The sequence below is a fragment of the Filicampus tigris genome, chromosome 7 (genome assembly GCF_054856515.1).
Source record: "Filicampus tigris isolate MCC_2025a chromosome 7, RoL_Ftig_1.0, whole genome shotgun sequence".
NCBI classification, from domain to species: Eukaryota; Metazoa; Chordata; class Actinopteri; order Syngnathiformes; family Syngnathidae; genus Filicampus; species Filicampus tigris.
The window spans coordinates 6,147,324-6,168,438 of record NC_141223.1 but is presented as its reverse complement, the minus strand read 5'-3'; the positions used below and the strand labels follow the sequence as shown (position 1 = coordinate 6,168,438).

Here is a 21,115-nt window from a genome sequence, read left to right as displayed (position 1 = left end):
AAGCCGCATGGTTCAGTAGCGTCTTATAGTCCGGAAAATACAGTATATCATTTGCATGATCAGAATAAAAAAGGAGTAAATAAAAATCAAACCGATAATATATATGTGATGAATTTATTTTTTTTCTGTTTATTTTAACACAACAGTGTGGGGGTGGGGGGTAAATCATCTTGCGATTGCAGCCAAGTTGCAGTTAAATCAACTGCAAATACTTCAGTTGCATTTCATTCCAACTTGCAGATTTTTACAGTAGTACCAGCTCCACCCCAGAACCGGAATCCTGGGTACAGTGGACCGCTGAACTGGGTCACATGTCTGTGGATGAGGTGAGCCTGGTCATTGGTAATGCGGTAGAAAGCCAAAATGCCTGCATGCTGGTCCAGATAGGTTCCAATCCGTCTGCCTTTGGGTGAGCCCAAGAGTTTCTCCTGGCTATTGTGCCAGAAGGAGAAACCGGTCCCAGACCAGTACAAGCTCCAAGAAAGGGGATTGTGGCCCAAACGGCTTTTGTCATCAGAAGACTGGCGATCCATGTCCTTGTACGCCACTCCAATGGTAATCTGAATAACGAGGAAGTGGACATCTAATTAATTTTTTTTTTCTAGCAAAGAGTAATTGTGTAGAACGCAAAACTACAAAAGCGATATTCATAAAAATGTCAGGACCATCACTTGCTCAGAAAAAAAAACCCTGTAACTACAACGTTTTTCTGCACATTTCAATACAAATATGCACGGAGGAATTATTTTTTTCCTTTTTGCCATTTGAATCACAATGGAAACATTGTCTCACCCCAGACTACAAATGGTAATCCTATTGCAAAGGTCATCCTCTGTGAATTTTAAGAAGCAGCCTGCTAACTAGCATACTGACAGACAGATGTTTGTTAAAACACATTTTGAAGAGTTAAACCTTGGTGGAAGTCTGTTTTTTTTTTTTTTCATCAAAGTCCTAACAGTGTGGGGGGAAAGTTTGTGTTTGTTGATGTGTAGTGTGGGTAGGATCACCTTGGGGCCAGTCCACTCCACTTCCCAGTAGTATGGACTGCCTCCCAGTGGCTCTCTGCAGAGAAGCTGTCGCCAGTAGAAGAAGCGTTCCGGGTGGTCCACTGGGTTCAGGTTCTCTGCACGCATTGTTGCCTTATGACCGCCATCCGACAGCTGTATATGACGATACACTGTGTTCGGGTCCATTGTGGGCTCAAAGCGAACTGAAGTAAAGACACATTTTAATTGCGACAATGGAACCACCACTAGTTTTTGACAATATGCAGTACAGTATACATATATATATTCTCTCTTGTACTCCGCCGGGTGTGGGGAGGGGGACTCACATTTCAGCAACTCTTCCCTCATCTTTGGTTCTGGGCTTACAAGTCCCATTGGTGTGACAGGAGATGCTGATGACAAAAACAGAAATGAGAGGGTGAATGTATTAGTTGTGAAAACTAGGTCGTCAAGGTCGCTAGTTGCACATTGTTACCTTGAGGTTGAGACTGAGGGATTGGTGGAGGCGGTGCCGAAGCTTCATTGGCAGAGACTGAAAAAATGAAATACATCACAAGTCAATGATATTCAGTAGCAGTGAAGAAAGCCGTTACGATAAAGTTACGCTAAGCATTCTGCTTCATATAATGCTGTTATGCAGTATGGGACAACACTGATTAAATGACACTTTTCACAATGTAAGGTAGTCAGTATACAAATTGTATAATCGTATGAATTTAATGTGCCCTCAAAGTAACACAACACACAGCCATTAATGTCTGAACTGTGTGTTAAGGTCTGGGAACTTGTGTGCGTACGTCCCTAACTGTAAAAAAATCCAATTGGCTCCAATTATTCATTTTACCCTTCTCTCTTGCAATTGATGAATTTAAGACAACCTAATAAATACAGTATGTATAAATCAAAGGCTGAAACCTACTCAATGTCATTATTTGGAATATGTTGAACTGTTTAGTGCTGCAATAAGATGATAGTAACATGGTTCATGTCTAACAAAAAAAAAAAAAGGTGGTTATATAGCCAAGTGTATACACCTTGATGATTATCACTTACCTTGGGGTCGTAGCAAGGGTAAAGGTGCAGGATTTTGCGTCTCATAAACTACAGGAATAAAAAATAAACGCAACTGTTTATTCTGTGATATTGCGAGAAACTTTGCCGATGTTGATTTACGCCACCCGTGTTTTGCACAGTAGAAAAGCCGTTGGCTGCCGTAACGTTCAGTTCTGTGGCACCATCAGTTCTGGAGGCCACGGGGTCCTCATTCACTACAGCGATAAAAGTCCGCTTAATCTCAAAACATGACAAGAGAAAGGGCGGAAAATTGAACTTAAACTGACCTAAAGTGACAAGTTTGGCAAGACTGGATTTGCAGAGCTGCTTTATTGACTCTTGCAGCTCTTGTAAGACCGAGCGGACATCGGCTACCACCGCTTCCTCTTGGCACAGAATCGATTCTTGTGTGCCTTCAGTTGCACCTGCCATCTCAATTGTGAGGAAATTCTGAACCAGTAACATGAATCACACAAAAGGAGACTCATTAAACTTGCCGTATCCCGCTTGACACTGCACTACCTTTAAGAAGCAGATGTGGTCCTGCATGTCTGCCAGCCTGCTCAGCTCCTCTCCCTTCCAGTGAAGTTGCACCATCTCCTGCTCCAGTTTGTGAATATGGCCCTCAATTTGGATGCCTAAAGAGCGCTCATGAGTGCCGAGAAGCTCGCCGACTTGAGTGCCGGTGAGAGTAATGACATTGACAAGATCGGAAAACAAATCCAGTCGCTCTTGCTGCAGAGCCTGGACCAAAGCCTGGAAACAGAAAGATAGAGGGAAGGTGAAGAACTATGCAACATCCATCAATCTATCCATTTTGTATATTGCTTATGTGCATGTTTAAGGTCATGGTTGGAGCAGGAGTAGGCTTAAAATGGAAGTCAAGTCAGAATTTTTCTTTGCAACAATATGCTCTATTCGCCCCCACTAGTCTAAACACGGCATTCTGATTAATATTGTGTTTGTGGAATGTGAATTAAGCAGAAAATACACCCGTTTTTATCCAGCTCGGGGCGCGGCCATTTTGACGCTTGCTGTCGACTGATAATGACATCATAGTGCCTAATGTTAAGCTCAAGGAAAGTGGGTAGTTGGAGGAAAAGTGCACGGGAACGCCACTTTGAATTGGGAGTGCCATTGTCACTCGACAATGGTGACCCCCATGAAGACACAGACCATGAAAGGCAAAACATAATTTACAAGATTATAAACATCACAATAATTTAGTTATTATTAGTCATAACACAACATGATTTGGACTGCGTGAAGATGTGCCGTTATCTCTCTGCATGAAGTTATTCGGTAAAATGTATGAAATGCTTAACTCATTCACTGCCATTGACGAATTTACTTGCCTTTTCACAGTCCAGCCATTCAATCCCAGGAATTTATTTACATTTTTTTTCAGTTTTTTTCAAACGTTAGGGTAAAATAGGGTCTGAAAATGTCTGGCAGTGAATGAGTTAAAAAAAAAAATCAAGATATCCTTTTTTGTTATATAAATAAAAGACATTATGGAGGAAGGCTTACTGGAGGTCAAAACGTGTTAAAATGAACCAAAACAAAAAACAATATATCAGAATCAGCCATCTTTGCTGTTTACATTCGCCTGGAACGCTTTCAGGTCGTAACTGGTAGAATCTGAGTGGAATAAATCCAATTTCCCACCTTCCTCAAACGCAGCATGAGGGCTCAGGTAAAGACTGTCACGGCTCACCTGTTTTCTGGGTTTGGTCACATGACGTTCACAAGCTGAGCCATGATTGATCGTTATCTGAGCCCTGAGCAACTGTGATTGATGTCATTTTTACTCGACAGCAAGTAACAGTACAAGAAAAAATGGCCGCCCCCTGAGATGGATAAAAACGGGTGTTTTTTTTCTGCTCAATACATTTTCCGCAAACACAGCATTAATCAGAATAGAACATATTATTGTAAAGACATTTTTGACTTGACTACCGCGTTAAGGCGAAAGGTGGATGACACCTTGCTTCGACAATCAGTCGACATGTTTGAACGACTTGAAATGAGATGTATTGACAAAAGATAGAGCAAACCAAGTATGGTGACTTCTCCTAAAATATATACATTAGAATAAATCATACTTTATGTTGACGGGCAATATTTGGGAGTTCCTTTAGAGTTTTCTCTGTCTCCTGGCCTCGCCGTGCCACTTCTGCCCGCATCTGAGTGAGCTCTTTCTAAAAACAAAAACAAAAAGAAAGAAAAAGAGAAAAAAAGAAATCACCTTTTATGTGGCAGCTGAAGTCATGCACATTAAATGCCATGCTGTCAGCGGTTTCAGAATTCTTCAACTTGCACATACTTGTCTCTCCTTCCTCTCTTCTTCAGGTTTGAGTACACGATGCCCCTTGTGTCCATGCTGACAGCAGACCACACACACACGTTCCCTGTCATCGTGGCAAAATAGATCCAAGGGCTGGTTATGTTGAAGGCAGGACCTGGCAGCCACGGTGGGAAGCTGAGGATACACACAGCCCTGCCGTGGTCCAATATCTGGAAGAATCTCCAAATAGATGGGTTCTGATGGCGGAGCAGAAGAAACAGCCGTAGAGGGACTTGGCTTGAGGCTATTGGTCCTAAGCTTCTCCATAGCTTCCACTAGGAGCGTGCTCTTTGCCAAGGTAGGTCGAGGTTTGAAGATCTGCCTGCATTGGGGGCAGCTGCACTGGCCCTTGCTGTTTCCTTTGTCCCAGTGACTCTGGATACAAGCCAAACAGTAAGAATGTCCACAGGGTAGAGTTGCTGGATCCTTCAGGGTCTCCAGACATACTGAGCAGACAAAGGTCTCCTCTTCAGACCACGCTGAGGCCATGAGATGCTGTGACGGGAGCCGGAAGTTTGCTTTCCAAGATCAGAACTTACAGGAACCCAACTGTTCCCTAGGAAGGACAAAACACACTATTTGTGTCAGGGTTAAAATGCCAGGTGGTGTGATTCACCTGCTGCTTAGAAACTGCAGCAGGTTTGACTTAGGATGAAACTGGTAAAACCTGTTATTGGGGAATTTCTCTCTGGAAACGGTCAACTGTTTCTTTCTGACATTCGATTGGTGAATGTTTGTGGGAGTAAAGTAAATGCTAATCCTGGAAAACAATTGTTTAGGTTGAGGTCGCTAAGGCTGAGAATGGTAACTAATTCAGGGTTTTCTAAAAAAGTTTTCATGCTCTGCAACACAGCTTGAACTCATTATCATGCGTACATCACTGTTATTTTAATCTCCTCGCCGACGCCCAGGTAAACAAACATATTTCGAAATCAGTTTTTTCATATTTTGAAATACATTAATGGCTTAGCTGCTCACTGAATAAAAATCCGTTTTCCAGCCTTTCTGTCAAAGCACCCATATACATTAGAAAAACCTCATGGTAGAACACCAAACAAAAACGTCACATAGTATGACCACTGAAATAATGATATCGCTTCACTTTACTCACAAATTTACTGTTGAATTGAACAAAAAGATGATGTACTCACAGAAAGCCCAGACTCTATTGTATGCATGGCAACAGTTGAATAGTAAACACAAGTGTCTTGTAACTTTTAGAAGGGAGTAATCTAATAGAAGAGCATTCAGTTGTTCTGCTTGTCCCTGTTGTTGTTGGCATTGATAGATTTATAGTCATTTACAGTACTTATAGTGATAAGTCATTTTCTGAAAAAATAAGTTAAATCGGATGTTTTTCTGTGGCACCTCTGATGATTTCTCACAGCACACCAGTGTGCTATGGCATCCTGGTTGGGAATCACTGTTTTAGGTCAGGGGTGTTAAACTCGAGGCCTTGAGGGTAGATCCAGCCTGCCGCACAATATTACGCGGCTTGCTAAATCAAATCATGTTCATTTACTTCATGTTTATTGATGATATACCCACCGAATTCCCAATTCCCTGTCCCAAATGATGTACACATTATATTGTATTGATAGCAAATACTTCGGAATTGACAAAAATAAATTCATGAAAATCGGTTGGGAAATGAGATTCCTTAAGATCAATGTCAATGCATTGCCTTTGGTAGGAAAGATGTCCCTCCCAACATGGTCGCCACATAGGCACGTCGGTATAGCCGGGCTGCTAAAGAGTGCTATCTTATCGTCATCTCGGTGTATGAGAGTACATTTGTATACAATACAATACAACACAACTTTATTTATATAGAGCATTTCATAACAGCTACAGCTGTAACAAAGAAAAAAATAATTCATTCATTCATCCATATCTTTGTACAGCATCTTGATTTATTTGAGTGTTTTTTACGTCAGGTCATTCATCTTTACACGTTCTTTTTCTATTGTATTATAATTCCTTATGACTATACCGTGTGAGATGTGCTATGTAAATAAAGTTGACTTGACTTGATCTTCAAACTGTTGTAAAATAAGTTTTGCGTCACAGCTGCGCACTGATGGCAACAGTGACGATCTCGAAGCTCGCTGTGCCATCACTACAAATGGCAGCCGTCTAAATGCTGCGGATTAAACTTTCAAGGTGAGTTTTTTTCCAAATAAATTCTATTCTTTGTAACCGTACGACTGTTGTCCACTGGCCAGCAATGTCCAGGTGTATAGGGACCTTGCTAGACGTAACCTTACATTAGGTTACTACTTCCAACAGTATTATGCTAACGCGTGATCCGGCTAGCTGATTTGAACGCGGACGCCAGATGAGTAAATATTACATTTATTTAAAGCAGTAATTGAAGTAGTGTGATTGGCAGAGAACACACACAGAGATACAGTTCTGCGGACATGGCCGGATTAAATATACGAATTGTATGTATTTTGGGGGGCTGCTTAAAGAGGTACCCCAGAGCTCCTACCAAACAGCTTTGAGAGTTCAACTCACCTGTTCCAGACAGACATTCATTCAGTTCTACTCCTTGACAGGTGACCAAGACGTCCATTGATCTTTTTAAATGATTGCCAGACATCGCCGTAGTTTGCTCAGCAACGAAACAAAAAAAGTACTCACACTAGAGTAGCAAAGATAAGAGTGTAAAAAAAAAAAAAAAAAACTAAAAAAAAAAAAAAAAGTACACAATAAAGATCTTAGCTGCAGTTGACTTTACCTCACTCTCGTCCGCAGAAGTTGAAAAAAGTAACGAGACTGTCTTGACAAAGTAAGGATTAGATTAGAAGACAGTTTTCAAAGGAGTAAAAGTAAAAAGTGGTCCGAAAAATAAGTATTCAAATAAAGTACGGATACCTGAAAAATCCGCTCTAGTACAGCTAGTAACAAAGAAATATTGCACTGTGAGTTATGACTTCTTACAGCTGTCAGTAAAGAGGACGCCTGTGGGATCGCCAAGGTTTAATAATAAATTATAATTCAATAAATTTAAGACAGCATTGCCCACAAAAACAATAGTAGAACTGACAATAATGGTCTTTTTTTCAATTCAACTTGTGTACTTTTCCAGTTAATCTAAGAATAACTATTAACTAATTGACTGACATTTTCACCACTGATTAAAGTATTAACCTATTAAAAAAAAACAACATTGTTAATGTCGCTGATCCAACTGCCTACCTACTGAATAGATCAGTACAATTTATATCCTAAAGAAAAAAATGCTCGAATATGCTGATAGCATTGTTTTCAGCAAAGTAATAATAATAGAAGTTGTCAGTAATAGACAAGTGGCGACGTGAGATGGCTGCCCTCTGGCTTCAGCCGTGAGGGGCCAATTGTTAGTTCATTCATATTAGTATTGGGAAAAGGAAGCTTCAAATTTGCATTATGAACCAGTTGTTGTAGTTTTTGACTCCTCTATATGGCACTGTTGGTTTACATAAAGGGGTTTAAGAAATGGCATTTCAGCCCAATGTTGCACCCCATCACTTATTGATATACAAGTCTATGGTCCTAGGAAGAGAGGACGTCTAGTCACTTTGTTGAAATGAATTGCTATGATTTTCTTATAAAGTGGACTTAATCAAAGCACTCCTTTTTATTCATCACTTGATGAGTACACTTAGTTTTACTAACCAAGACTTTTTTTTTTTTTTTACAGAATGTTTCGGGGCTCACGGCTGTTGATCTCTTGTCCATTAAGGTCACAGCTGCGGCTGAATGGGTCCAACTGTACTCGTGCTCGGTGGCATTTGAATGGATCGAGGCATGACGGCGTCAGTGGAAGCCTGATGTTTAACTCGCACTGTGACGATGAACTAAGGCAGGAGGCCTCATTACAAAACCTGAAATCCGCAGATCCCGCAGAGTCTCCTTGGAAGCACGGCAAAACTGTGAACACTCAGGACTGTTTATCAAGCACAACTATCCGTCTGCCTCGGAGAAGACTTCGGGATATTTGTCATCCTTCGCACAGTTTAAACTATACCAATTACTGTCGTCATTTCAGCTCCAGACAGAAGAAGGCCGTTAACTCTTTACAGTGGTTAGAAAATGTCCGCACTAGTGCACAAGCCTACAGCCTCTCTTCTCACCAAAGCACAGCAGTTCATGGAGTCTGGAGTGAGTGTCTAACTTTGGAAAATGAAAACAGGTGTAGACGGATCCTGGCGGCCAATTTGAAGATGTATAATGTGGAGAAGGGGAGTAAAGCTCAGAGCCAAGGAAAGACTCAGGGGAGATGGGCGTCCATTCTGGTGTCACTCTGCAGTGTAAGGGGAGAAGCGGCATTTCTCTTCACGCTGCGCTCCAGCATGTTGCAGGGCCGGCACAAGGGAGATGTCAGGTTAGTGGCGGCAAGCGGGGGGATATTCTGCACGAGATGTGTGTCCTCATTTCCAATTCTGTGTAGCTTTGCAGGGGGAAAGAGTGATCCATCAGACAGCGACGTGGTGGCCACTGCGCTGAGGGAGGCCCGGGAGGAGCTCGGCATTAACGTGTCAACAGAAAGTGTATGGGGAGTCCTCAAGCCTCTTAGGGACACGGTGAGTTAAGGAGGACAAGTCAGATCAGATTTTTTAGATTAACATCAATGTGGGACACTCGGGACGTAAACAGCACTGAAAACCAGCTTGTACTCACAGGATGTTGAAACTGAGTAAGGTATCTGTCTTATACTGAGATTAGATTACACACAGGTGGACTCTATTTATCATCATCCGTCATTTAGGTCAACATTAGATCACTCGGAGAGATCAGGGAACCTCTGGAGTCAGTTGGCTGCACTGAGAGAAAGGGGGGGGTGAATCATTTTGCCCATCCTACTTTCAATTTCTTTAAAATAAAAAAATAAAAAAGTTTAAAATATCATAGAAATGTCATTCCGCTTCATAATTGTGTCCCAATTGGTGTTCATTCTTCACAAAAAGAAAATCCAATTTTATACACTCTAAAAACAGTTGGGTTAAATAATATAACAATTTGATGTCAAAAATTGACTACTTGGGTCAATTTGACCCAACTTTTGAAAAAAAAAAAATCCTTTAAAAACATCCTGAAATCCTGAAAAAATGGGTAGTTTTGCACAAAATAACCCCCCCAAATTGGGCTGTTTGGTACAAAACAACGCAAGGAGGTGGGTCAAATTGACCCAGTTAATGGATTGGTCAATTTTTGACCCAAAGTTCTTATTTTTTTACCCAACTGTTTTTAGAGTATCTTTTGTTTGAATCCTGAATTGTGGCAAAAGGTCAGAAAGTTCAAGGGAGAGTAATACTTCTGCAAGGCACTGTATAGAATGAGTTCTCGCAATTAATGTTGCTTTGCTGTTCAGCAGTTTTGTGCCATCCTCGAAGTGTAATTGTTATGCAAGACAGCCCTTTGCACTGGAAAAAAAAAAAACAAACAGTATTGGGCTAAGTTATTGCTTATCAAGCCCGTTTTTCTTAGGATAGTGGATCGTTTATACGTGCATTGAAAAATATATGATCAAAAATGAAATACATTTAACTCATACACTGCCAAAGATGAATTTGTCTTTTCCCAGTCCAGTCACTCAATCCCAGGAATTTATTTATATCGCTTCCAATTTATTTCAAACCTTAGGTTAAAAGAGGGCCTGAAAATATCTGTCGATGAATGAGTTAAGAGTATGTATTTTGTGGATATTTGAAATAGCTTTTTTGTCATACATCTGGTTAAGAAGCATGTGGTGGCGTGTGTGTGAAAGCATGCACAGAATTCATGGTGACTCTCTATCCCTTTAGTTCTCTACTTGTCATGTGACCTTTCTTTAGTCAGGAATGTTGGTGGCTCCTGTGCTGGCTAACGTAGGACCTCTTGAGAAACTGTCCTTCAGACCAAATCCTGGAGAGGTAAAATCATTCTGTGATTGCTGTGTCATGAATAGCCCCATATGGCTTTTCAGTACAATATAATGTTTTTTTGTTTTTTTCCCTGACCCGTTATATGATGTCCACACTGGATTATGAGTGTTTTCTACACCCATCTGATTATTGAAGCCTGATTTCTGATCAAAGCAAAAATTATGACGTTCTCTTTTTCTCCTTGGTTCTCAGGTGGAGGAGATTTTTAGCTTGACTTTGTCCCATTTATGCGACCCTCAAAACTGTGGGTACACGAATTTTCGCACAGGCGACAGGTATGGATACACGCTGCCAGTGTTTCGTAATGGGAAGCATCGCGTGTGGGGCTTGACCGCCGTTGCCTTAGATCATACACTAAAACTTCTTATCCCATCACATCTGCGGTGAAGCTCATTCGTTGTGTGGCTCAGAGTTCATATTTATGTGCAATCAAGCTTCAACTTTTTCTTTTTTTTTTTTTCTGGACATGTTTACTAGTTTCCCCAGAGTTTCTTTGATTGAAGTAAACCTCTTTGCTATCATCTAACAGTTTTATCAGTTGCTGCTTGACTTGAATGAAATGAATTGATTAACGTAATTTGTTTGCTCAGTGATTCACAGCTATTTATTATTACCTGATAATGTTTTTTACCTCATTTAAGATCAAACCTGTACTGTTTAAGACTGAATTTATGACACAATGTGGTAATGCTCAAGGACAAATGCATTAAAGCTCATCTGAACACATTTTCTTGTAGCTTTTATTCCTCGGACCTTAAAGATTAAGTCAACCCAAAAATGTTCTTGACCATAATACGCTTTTCTAAACACGGAATTCAGTTATATTGCATTTGAGGAATACATGAGTTACGCAGCAAAATCCACCGTTTTTTTTATCCATCTCAGCGGGCGGCCATTTGATCGTCATCAGAAATTACATCACAGTTGCTCAGGTAACGACTAATCGTGGCTCATCTTCAGAAAACAGGTGAACCGTGATTGGTCGTTGTGAGCAGTTGGGTTGTTATTTTCAGTCAACAGATGACAAAATGGCCGCCCCCAGAGATGGCTAAAAACAAATGCATTTTGCTGCTTAATTTATATTCCACAAACTCAAAATTAATCAGAATGCCGTGTCTCAGCTGTTAGGCCTACTAGGAACAAACAAAAAAATGTTTGGGTTTATTTTCCCCCTTGGAAGTTGCCATCTTTGAGATATTCACTGGCCAGGATGGAAATTACAATATCGGAACAGCAGGGAAACTATTCACTTGAAGTCTTCCCCGCCAAAACAATGGAAAACCTTTTTTTTGTTTGTTTGTTTTGTCGGGGGGGGGGTGTCGCTCAAGGCAGTGAGCACTCCATTGGGTCCTGTGTGTCGGGGAGGAGGTGGCAGTTGAAGGGCCAGCTGAAGGAGAAAAGGTCCAAGGCTTGGCTGCACTGCTGCTCAGCCGAGGAGCAGACCGAGCGGCAGGGCTGCAGGACGCCTCCGTGGGGGCTGCACTGTGGCAAGAACATCCCGCAAACGAGTTTCCGCAAGGGCTCGAAGCAGGCCAGCTCCATCAGAACCTTTGACAAGACCACAGAGGAAAGAGTTTCAGATGTGACACTTATGTCCGGGAACCTGAAGTCCTGACTGGTGTGTGTGTGTTGAAGTTGGCATAAGTGCATCCCGATTTTACAAAAAGCATAATTTGATGAGAAGGCAGTGGTTGCAAATATACCCTGTACTGTCGCAGAAGTGTGGCAGCTTCTCTCTGATCGGCGATGGCGAGCCATATGTTGGGGAATGAGGTGAGGTTGTAGCTGAGACCCAGACACATCTCCACCTCTATCGACTCACATGGGGAAGCTGGTGGCATCATGAAAATAGCTTATGTGATCTCTGCTCAAAAAGGTCAGGCGCCACATTTTTGGTGATAGAAACCGCTCCAGTAATTTTCTTGTCAATAGCCATAGAAACAAAACAAAAGGTTGTGTGTGACTGTCACGCCCTCTGATCGAGGTCAGGGGTTGCATTTACTCACTGAAGGGAGGATACGTGGAGTTGCCACAATCCTGTTCATCACTTCCATCGGGGCAGTCGTTCCAGCCATCACACAACCACTGTGGATGGAGACACTGGCCAGTACTGCAGGCAAACTGCCTCGGGCCGCAAGTCACTTTAAAAAGCAAAAGACAAGACATGAATTGGGCAATGAATTAATCAAACACCTGTTGTGAAACGCAATTCAATTCCTTGTTTGAGAACGAGAGCAAGTTACAATAGCTGGGCATATGCAGTGAAGTTTAGAGAAGATCAAATTAAGTTCAACTGTAAAGGTTAATGTAGTACTGCATTTTCGGTTGAATTTCACCCGAAGTGCAGACTTTTTATGAGTAATGTGTATTCACTGAGATACGAGGGACGTAAGCAGCCCAAGAACGGCATTGTAAATAAAAAAACGAACCAGTATGAAAGCATGTCTTTATGTACAATATACAGTATAATCTTGAGAGGAGGAACTCACTATCCAGCAGGGACACGGACTGATATGTTGCGTTAAAGCCGCTGTCAGCCACTCCCTCGTCAGCGACAAACAGCACAGACATGTGCCGGCCGGACGAGGTCAGGTCTGGTGGGAGGGTGCCGCCACAAAACCTGACACAGAAAACATACAATTTACCGGAGGCTACCAGAATCATCGTAGCTATCAATACAGTTCAGTCAGCTAAGTGGGAAATGCACGAAAGGTGCATTATGTAGACCAAATATGTATCGAGGGACACCATCGGATACGATGAATCTTCAGTTTATCAAGATATTTTGGACTATTTATTGTATGTATCCAAGTTTGACTTTCCAACCTCCGTTGAGATGAACTAGAAGAGAAATGTTGTTTCAACTTGTGGGCCTGCATAGAACATACTCTTGAAAAAAATATGTTTGGGTTGACTTCTTCTTTAATAACAAACATCATTACAAATGCTGGAATCCAAAGACTTTTGTATTACAAAATGAATGTAAAAAAGGTATTACAATATTAAAACCACAATATTTCTTACCTTCCCAGAACTCTTCCAGCTCCAGTGTTGCTGCTGTCATGCACCTCCACATAGTCAAACTCGCACACATCCTGAGTCTCCAGGCTGAAGTTTTTGAAGCGCAGCGTGATGACGTGACCCTCCTCAACAGATATGTGCCATACACAAAACTAAGAGCAAACAAGGGAATGCAGGCCAAAATGGTCTTGTAAAGGTTGGTTTTGAGTGTAGTAACCAGCACAGAATTGTTGTGAATGTACCTGCTGGTGAGGGTATGGCCTGGGGTGGTTCGGACTTTCCAGAAAGCCGAATGGCCCAATTTTCTGCCCGCCGCATTCTTTAGATGAACAGAAGTGGTTATACGATAATTACCACCATTATAAGGGCTCATCACTGACTGTAACCTGAGAAAATTGTACATATTTTGAATTGATTGGTCTCTACGTCAGGATTTGGTGAAAGCAACTTTTGAATAGCTGTCCACTGAAGTGACCTGTCCCAGAAGGGTTAAGGAAATTTTATGCAGGAAGTGACCTGTCCCAGAAGGGTTAAGGAAATTTTATGCAGGACAATACTGTGAAAAAAGTGAAAAAAAAAAGAAAAGTTTTTTGTTTTAGTGTTGTCATTGCACAAATCTAGAACGTTGGAAATAAAAGCAAGTGTTATGTTGTGTTATTGCACTTATGAACCCGCAGAGGGCACTGTTAGCCACGAGAAGGCACAGGAGCAGAGGAAAGGAAACCGAATGTGGTGTGAAGAGAAGAATAAAATGTTGCAAAGGGAAGCGCGTTGCTCGTCATTCTGATTACTTATTTTACTTTACAAGGATGATACAACAGCAAGGTATTCCGTACTTTTATTTTCTGTAAGTTTGGAAGGCTTGCTTACCTCATTTGCCGGAAACATATTAGGATTCTGCCTCTCTACTATGTAAATTCTATCTTCCCAGAGTGTATATTAAACTATGACATAACAAATAAATAAAGTGTTTTGTTTTTTCCCCCAATCTCTCACCACTGTGTTTATTGCTGCAGTTGGCCTCATCTTTTTGGTCACGGCAGTTTGGATTGCCATCACACACAGATGCGGGCAACAGACAGCGGCCGCTGTCGCACATGAACTCGTCTCTGGAGCAACTTTCTGAGAAAACAATGGCACAGGCGTCCATTACGCAGACAGACACGGCACGTGCATATCGCATGTAATGCAGGTAACAAATTAAAGGAAGACTTTTCCTTTAGTCTGTCGTCCATGCACACAAACCACTGACTGTGTCCAGGCAGCAAGGCCCTGTACTGAGCAGTGAAGCCATTTCCTGCAATGCTGCCATCAGAGTGGAAGGTCACCCATACAGTGCTGCTGTTTGTGTTGACTGTTGGCGGAGCCACCGCACCACAGAATCTACGGGAGGGACACATACAGCCTTCACATTTCTTATGTACACAGAACACAGGTCAGATTCTAATGGTCCACTAACCTTGTGACCACGGAGCTGTGCTCAACATGCTCCTGTACCTCCAGCCAGTCAAACAAACAGGGAGACGGACCCTCGACATTCAAAGAGGACACATGGATCTGAATTAATTGAGGGGGTGTGGCTTGGATGACCCACACACACAAGGTGTTGGGGGGATAGGAACCCGGGTGGTTCGGGGAGCTGAAAAAACCTTCTGAATCGGTCAAAACACCGCCACAACCTGGAAGGAAACATAAGATGTCTGCCTCGTAACCAGTAAAGTAACAGCCTTAGATAATGAAGAGATGTCATCAGGCGTAATTTTTGTGTGTCCGTACGTGTTTCAGTCGTGGGGATGCTCGCAGGGTGGGGTCCTGGCATACTGTCTTGATGGCTTCTGTTTGCAGGAATTGAGGGTACCTCACCAGCTCCTTCACTCAACGGGACTGAAGGGCTGGTGGACAACAACTGCTCCTCAAGCTCCTGACCTTTTATTTCTAAAACCAAAACAGAATGTATTCCAAGATTTGAATGACTTCTCCATTATAGAGAAGATGGAAGATATGAAGATAAACCAATCGCATTGGTAGGCAAGTTACTAGGAAATTACAGCACTCTCTCTTACTGGCTGACGTGCTAGTTAAAAAATGTAAATAGATCTTCCTGTGGCAAATATATCACATTATATGTGTTGTATTTTAAAACATCACAGCCTAAAATAGTTCTTTGGATTATTTCCTGGTCACTTCATTACTAAACTGAATTTAGAGGGCTCAATCATACATTATTATCCATGACTTTCAAACACACCATTTTACAAAAAAAAAGGAAGAAAGAAAACTACATGTCAGAATATAAAAATGTACTTGTATTCCTAAACAGAACAGTTTTGCTATGTTTGATTGTGAGCCGCCTCAAATTTAGGTATAGAAATGTGAATTCAGTTTGAAAATTGAAAATTCAGTGAAAATGAAAGAGCCCAGTTGTGATGTCATTTTCAGTCGACAGAAGTGAGAAAATGGCTGCCCCCGGACGCAATATTTATCAGAATGCCTTGTTTCAACTAGTGGGCTTTCATGGAACATATTCTTGAAAAAAATATGTTTGGGTTGACTTCCACTTTAGAGACTGTATATACTGTAGAATATATTTGTACCCAGGTGCTATATCATATTATTATACCGTTATAATTTGTTAAGGAGCAGCCACTCACGCGTGAGAATGAGGGCCAGTGTCAGGCCGAGAGCTGCAACCAGGAGCAGGACAGCAGCAGAGAGCAGCACCTTCCCCCAGCCACAACCTGCTCCGCGCAAAGGAAGAACACACACCACAAAGAGACCCCAACCTCGGCCTGGATGTTTACACAAAAACATTCACTTTTATAGGTACTGTGGCAAGACGTGGAAGAATCTTTTACAATTCATAATTAAAAGAGTGGAGTTGAACAACAGACATTCTCAAACAGTTTGTGTGTTTGTATGCTGAAATACTCCGGGTACTTCATGCAGCTAACTCAAGTTTGTTTGTTTGTTTTTAAATTTACTTGCAAAGCTATCAGTTGTTGGTGGTTTGATTGGCTCAGGGGTAGATGAGGTTAATCGAAATCCCTCCACACGCCCCTCTCGTTCCCCCTCCAGCTCAAAAGCGGGATTGCAGAACACATTCTGGACAAAGAACCACAGGAAATCTACTATTGAACACAAACACTGGATACGATGGTTATATTTATACCTGCAATATCATTATTAGATAATCCAATAAAGGGGTGTGTCATATTCGTCACAGTCCGTCAGAAAAGTGCTGCAATAGGTTTCTAACAATTCGCTTTTGTCTAAGCTAAATCAGGAACTCGACTGCAAATGATATTCGTAATAAGGCAAACTTTGGACTATATTGACATTCAAGAAGCTGATTTCTTGTTTTGGTTTCTTCTTGCCGTGTGCTGCAGGTTATTTCCTGATAGGTCATGGATATTAGTATTACAGTGCCATAGTACGCACTCGACATAAAATCAAGTTAGCTAGGATTTCATACACTGAAATAATGTACAATTAGCTGTCTACTGTTTTGTGTCTTCTGGCAGAAGACTAATCATTTCTGTTTTACATCAGAGGTGAATTATCTTCAAGAAAGGGTTAATTCTACTGCAAATGTTGACCAAAACAAAATGATACGTCAAAGAATTAATTTACTTACGACAAAGGTCGAAAAATATATCTGACATTTGAGAACACGAATACAAGTAATCTTATCAAAGCAAGCAGCATCACCATCAAGATTGACCTTCCCAACCTTGTACACGTCTGAAGCGTCTGAGTCAATGACTACTTGGCTGAGATCCGACATCTTTGATTCGCTGCTCCTCTGTTAGCGAACCCAGACACACTCCATGTGTCCATTAGAAAATGTTGAAGAATTAGTCCCAATGTATAGCCCCAGTGTCCTCGTGTGCATCAGAGGTTGGCCACCCATCGGCATGCTCCAGGTAGAAATGTTAAAAACGTGAACACCTCCACGATAGCTACATTTCTCATGGTTTGTGATGTTGTGCGAGAGCTTCCAAAATACTTTTTAAAACTCTCTCCCAGTATATTGAGCAAAGCCGAGTCAGCTGAGAGGACTAAGCCCTGAAGGAGGGGGGCATGGAAAGGTGGAGTTCGCGTTAAAACCCAATAATCCCTGATTTTCTCAAATCACCTATAGTACGTTCTATTCACAGGATGTATTGCAAGTTTCAATATTGAGCATTTCTCCCAAACGTAAAATCGGTGTGAATGACACCCAAGTGACAAAATGGCCGCCTCCTGAGATGGCAAAAAAAATGGGTGGATTTCGCTGCTTAACTCATACTCCACAAATGCAATTCTAATCAAAATGCCAGGTTTAGACTAGAAAAGGTGCATATATTGCAAAAAAATGTGGCGGTTGACTTCCCCTTTAAGGGAGAAGTGACTGCATGCTGCTCGCTACATTTTATTTGCTGTGTGCACTATGCAGGGATCTTTGTAGGGTTTAACTATTTTGAAAAACTTCTTTAAAAAAAAATCTAATTTCAATACCCCCCTCAATATTGCGATTATTTTTTCAACATCCTCTTCCTGTGTATTCTTAACAAAGACAAGCAATACATTAATCTGTATTACAATAAACAGGTTTACACTAAAACAAAGGCAAATGAACCATGAATTAATATATGACAGTTTATTTATCTACTTCCATTGGAGTTGTTAATTTACTAAACACTTTGCCTTGCAGTCTTTTTAAAGCGGAAGTCAACCCAAACATATTTTTTCAAGAATATATTCCCAGCAGGCCCACTAGTTGAAACACGGCATTCTGATTAATTTTGCGTTGTGTAATATAAATTTAGCAGCAAAATGCACTCGTTTTAGCCATCCCTGGGGGCGGACATTTTGTCTTCTGTCGACTGAAAATGACATCACAACTGCTCACGACGACCAATCACAGCTGACCAGTTTTCTGAATGTGAGCCGTGATTGGTCGTTGTGAGCAGTTGTGATGTCATCTTCAGTCGACAGAAGACAAAATGGCCGCCCCCAGAGATGGCTAAAAACGAGTGGATTAACACTTATTCCACAAGCGCTATATTTATCAGAATGCCCTGTTTCAACTAGTGGGCTTGCATAGAAAATGTTCTTGAAAAAAAATGTTTGCGGTGACTTCCACTTTAAGCATTCACGACAATGTACACAAAATTCAAAAGCACAAGTATGGTGTAAATTTAAGTCAGTAAATCATAAATCAGATTACAACATTATTACAAATCTGTGACTTTTACACGTTTCATGAAAATGTCTGTGAATATTCTTTAGCACTAATCTTATCCAAGACACTATTCAAATAAATAAATAAAATAAAGTATACATATATAGAGATATACAGAATATTAAAAAAATATAAATGTTTTTTTTAATTGCAGCCTTCCCAAGTTGAAAATTGCATTCTTCTACATTGCGATGTCGAATTGAATTCAATTAAATGTTCAGTCCTACATTTTACTGTTCGGAGAAGGCATGGGAAACCTCCACAGATGTGCTACTGTCAGGTCATAGTGATAGCTTTGACAAATACAATAAAATGTGATTTGTCGGAAAAATGCAAACACCCCATTTTAAGTCACCAAAGACTGGAAAACCAGCCTCAATTCTAAAACAAACATTAACACTCAAACTGAAATCTACGTTCTTTTTGTCGAAATTGTTTCGTCCATTGAAGCTTTCCGTTTCCGCAGGTTACGCTGCGGTTCACCTGTGCATAACGCTGTTCCACCTCCTCCTTCTCCATCCCGTCCCTCTTCATTTGACGGCAGTTCAGTTGATGGGGTACTGAAACAGAATGCTTTCTGTGTCCCGACTGGCCGTACCCCGTCTTCTATCACTCTTGTCAGGACATTGATGGCCGCCGTCAGGTCAGATACGGCATTGACCAGTTGCCTGGTCTGCACAACGATGGCCCGAGTGTCCCGCCTGGATGCACGCATAACAGAGGACACAGCTCTCACTTCATGTACAATAGACTGTAAGCCATTGTGAAGCACTGCAGACTGATTCTTCTGTTGCTGTAGCAACTCCTTCTCTATGTCCTCATAAGATGGATCGTTCTGGGGCTCTGCAGAGATGCCAGTTGATGACTTTGGCTGACTTGAGTTTGGTGCTGATTCTGGAACTTCGAATGCAGTCTCTAAAAAAGGCAGAATTGCTTGTTTGAAAATTCGTGAGGATAAGTGAACAGAAAACGTTGACTTTTTAAGTGGTGATTGCGCAAAATTAACATTTGTGTGCATAACGCTTTTGAGTATAGAGTCATTCTGTTTCTCAACAATAAAAATATGTGCAACAGCCAATAATTTTCGGTGTAGCAAAGTCAGCATTCAGCAAAATCATATGGGGGGGGGGTGAATGTAACCAATAACAGAAATGTGTGTATGTTAACATGCCACCTTTGCGTTCAGTTTTTGGTTCAAGGATGTCAAATTCTTCGATTCCAATGATGTTCTCATCGCAGAAGGTCAACTGCAACTGCTCCAAAATCGCAGACAGGGGTATGTCTTGCACCGGTCCCCCAATTGTTTTATTGGCAGCCGATTTGTTCTGAGCCATTTTTTCTTTTGTTCTTCTTCGGATATCTTGCCATCTCTTCTTAACCTCATCTAGTGTTCTTCTTGTTTTACCCACAGCATTGACTTTCTTGCAGATTGCCTCCCATATTGCGTTTCTTCTGCTTATATTCAGGTTTCTTTCCTGCAACTCACTAATATGCTTGTTTGCCTCTTCCACCAACACCGCCAACTCCATCACCCCGAACTTCATTTTACGCTTGCGGTTCTCTCCCAAATTTTCCATGCTGAAAACTCTCCGAGCTACCTATAGCGCACAACCGAACAAAGAGGTAAGGTACTGACATAGCATCGGTGTCGCCAACTTGGATTGCGACCAAACAGACTCCCCGTTCTTCTTCGTGTGTCACTTCTCCTTCTTCTCTAGTACTACCTACTCGTTTTACGTAGCGCCCCTCTGTGTTCACACTGAGACACCATCGAGGCTCTCCACTTCTGGATGTTGCCAACAGCGCGCGCAATGTGAGTAGAAACGCAATTTTAATGCTCGCTATTTGAAATGTTAGATCAGGGCAAAGGAAAGGCCGCAATCTTCGTAAACAACGCGCAAAAGTCCCAACAATAGCGCGCGCAATATGTTAGATTAATTTAAATTCACAGAGGTGTTACTGGAAAACTACCTGTGGTACGACATTTATGACTCCTGAATCACACACAATGTGCATATTTAGTTAATGCGTGCGTTTGTTTTACTGTTTAGGCTACTAACCAACAAACCAAACACACATTGTATTTATTTAAAGGAACCAGAAACCATGTTTATACGGAAAGATGTTCGGTCACCCACTTCCATGTAATGTATGAGACCCGAGAACCGCTTTGAATTGTGACAAAGACGTACAATATGTCTCCTTTAGAGCAGACATTTAACTATCAGCATTGACAAAAATACACAATCAAGTGCCGTACTCTACAGTACAATTACTCGGCAAACAAATTAATCAACTATTTTGATCGAGACCTCATTTAGAAACATTGTTTAACGTAATATTTTTAAAATCCTGATAATTTCAGGCTCTGAAGACTAATTATATTTCTGTTCTATCAAATTCCTACATTTATAAACATCTGCTTTTACTTTGGAAACCCACGACCGATTTGACGTTTGCGCATTTTCGGATGGCTATTTATGGACCAAAACAGGAACTGAATCATAATCAATTTATGTTTGTGCATTTTGTGCACTATCAATTTAAACTG

The 21,115-nt window shown here is 41.3% G+C and overlaps 4 protein-coding genes across 7 annotated transcripts; 1 reads left to right on the top strand and 3 right to left on the bottom strand.

Moving 5' to 3' along the window:
• Window positions 1-100: 100 nt before the first annotated feature.
• On the bottom strand, window positions 101-7,060 carry ftr86 (finTRIM family, member 86). 2 transcript variants are annotated; one of them, XM_086035322.1, is made up of 11 exons: window positions 6,928-7,060; window positions 4,387-4,963; window positions 4,166-4,261; window positions 2,583-2,816; window positions 2,348-2,510; window positions 2,186-2,275; window positions 2,061-2,108; window positions 1,483-1,539; window positions 1,334-1,399; window positions 1,008-1,210; window positions 101-560 (listed from the first exon to the last, which is right to left on the bottom strand). In XM_086035322.1, the coding sequence occupies exons 2-11, from the start codon at window positions 4,894-4,896 to the stop codon at window positions 225-227; spliced, it is 1,803 nt and encodes a 600-aa protein (XP_085891448.1). In that variant the 5' UTR covers window positions 4,897-4,963; window positions 6,928-7,060; the 3' UTR covers window positions 101-224. The 2 variants fall into 2 exon arrangements, with proteins under 2 accessions (XP_085891448.1, XP_085891447.1); XM_086035321.1 differs by having other exon boundaries at window positions 2,186-2,510.
• Window positions 6,405-11,045, top strand: nudt8 (nudix hydrolase 8). Its single transcript, XM_086035326.1, has 5 exons — window positions 6,405-6,570; window positions 8,096-8,779; window positions 8,846-8,978; window positions 10,230-10,307; window positions 10,512-11,045. The coding sequence occupies exons 1-5, from the start codon at window positions 6,548-6,550 to the stop codon at window positions 10,704-10,706; spliced, it is 1,113 nt and encodes a 370-aa protein (XP_085891452.1). The 5' UTR covers window positions 6,405-6,547; the 3' UTR covers window positions 10,707-11,045.
• mfrp (membrane frizzled-related protein) lies at window positions 11,038-17,365 on the bottom strand. Of its 3 annotated transcripts, none has more exons than XM_086035324.1 (13): window positions 17,049-17,365; window positions 16,322-16,442; window positions 15,992-16,129; window positions 15,117-15,275; window positions 14,800-15,019; window positions 14,593-14,723; window positions 14,337-14,462; window positions 13,583-13,659; window positions 13,344-13,492; window positions 12,809-12,939; window positions 12,326-12,460; window positions 12,023-12,150; window positions 11,038-11,867 (listed from the first exon to the last, which is right to left on the bottom strand). In XM_086035324.1, the coding sequence occupies exons 1-13, from the start codon at window positions 17,049-17,051 to the stop codon at window positions 11,643-11,645; spliced, it is 1,743 nt and encodes a 580-aa protein (XP_085891450.1). In that variant the 5' UTR covers window positions 17,052-17,365; the 3' UTR covers window positions 11,038-11,642. The 3 variants fall into 3 exon arrangements, with proteins under 3 accessions (XP_085891450.1, XP_085891449.1, XP_085891451.1); XM_086035323.1 differs by having other exon boundaries at window positions 17,071-17,365; XM_086035325.1 differs by having other exon boundaries at window positions 15,992-16,078; window positions 17,071-17,365.
• A 954-nt stretch (window positions 17,366-18,319) lies between these two features.
• LOC147144560 (uncharacterized) lies at window positions 18,320-20,254 on the bottom strand. The gene is made up of 2 exons (XM_086035998.1): window positions 19,739-20,254; window positions 18,320-19,479 (listed from the first exon to the last, which is right to left on the bottom strand). The coding sequence occupies exons 1-2, from the start codon at window positions 20,139-20,141 to the stop codon at window positions 18,977-18,979; spliced, it is 906 nt and encodes a 301-aa protein (XP_085892124.1). The 5' UTR covers window positions 20,142-20,254; the 3' UTR covers window positions 18,320-18,976.
• Between the last annotated feature and the right edge of the window lie 861 nt (window positions 20,255-21,115).

What these genes read in the sequence shown, in the direction of transcription:
- ftr86 (XM_086035321.1), bottom strand. Translation starts at nt 4,896, where the DNA reads ATGGCCTCAGCGTGGTCTGAAGAGGAGACCTTTGTCTGCTCAGTATGT. An exon ending in CCCTCAGTCTCAACCTCAAG is followed by an intron (nt 1,400 to 1,482) that starts GTAACAATGTGC and finishes TTTTGTCATCAG; the next exon opens with CATCTCCTGTCACACCAATG. An exon ending in TGGAGTGGACTGGCCCCAAG is followed by an intron (nt 561 to 1,007) that starts GTGATCCTACCC and finishes CTCGTTATTCAG; the next exon opens with ATTACCATTGGAGTGGCGTA.
- nudt8 (XM_086035326.1), top strand. Translation starts at nt 6,548, where the DNA reads ATGCTGCGGATTAAACTTTCAAG. An exon ending in TCAAGCCTCTTAGGGACACG is followed by an intron (nt 8,979 to 10,229) that starts GTGAGTTAAGGA and finishes ACCTTTCTTTAG; the next exon opens with TCAGGAATGTTGGTGGCTCC. An exon ending in TCAGACCAAATCCTGGAGAG is followed by an intron (nt 10,308 to 10,511) that starts GTAAAATCATTC and finishes CTTGGTTCTCAG; the next exon opens with GTGGAGGAGATTTTTAGCTT.
- mfrp (XM_086035323.1), bottom strand. Translation starts at nt 17,124, where the DNA reads ATGTCGGATCTCAGCCAAGTAGTCATTGACTCAGACGCTTCAGACGTG. An exon ending in GCTGGAAGAGTTCTGGGAAG is followed by an intron (nt 12,940 to 13,343) that starts GTAAGAAATATT and finishes TTTCTGTGTCAG; the next exon opens with GTTTTGTGGCGGCACCCTCC. An exon ending in GTCCGTGTCCCTGCTGGATA is followed by an intron (nt 12,461 to 12,808) that starts GTGAGTTCCTCC and finishes TGCTTTTTAAAG; the next exon opens with TGACTTGCGGCCCGAGGCAG.
- LOC147144560 (XM_086035998.1), bottom strand. Translation starts at nt 20,141, where the DNA reads ATGGAAAATTTGGGAGAGAACCGCAAGCGTAAAATGAAGTTCGGGGTG. An exon ending in ACCAAAAACTGAACGCAAAG is followed by an intron (nt 19,480 to 19,738) that starts GTGGCATGTTAA and finishes TGCCTTTTTTAG; the next exon opens with AGACTGCATTCGAAGTTCCA.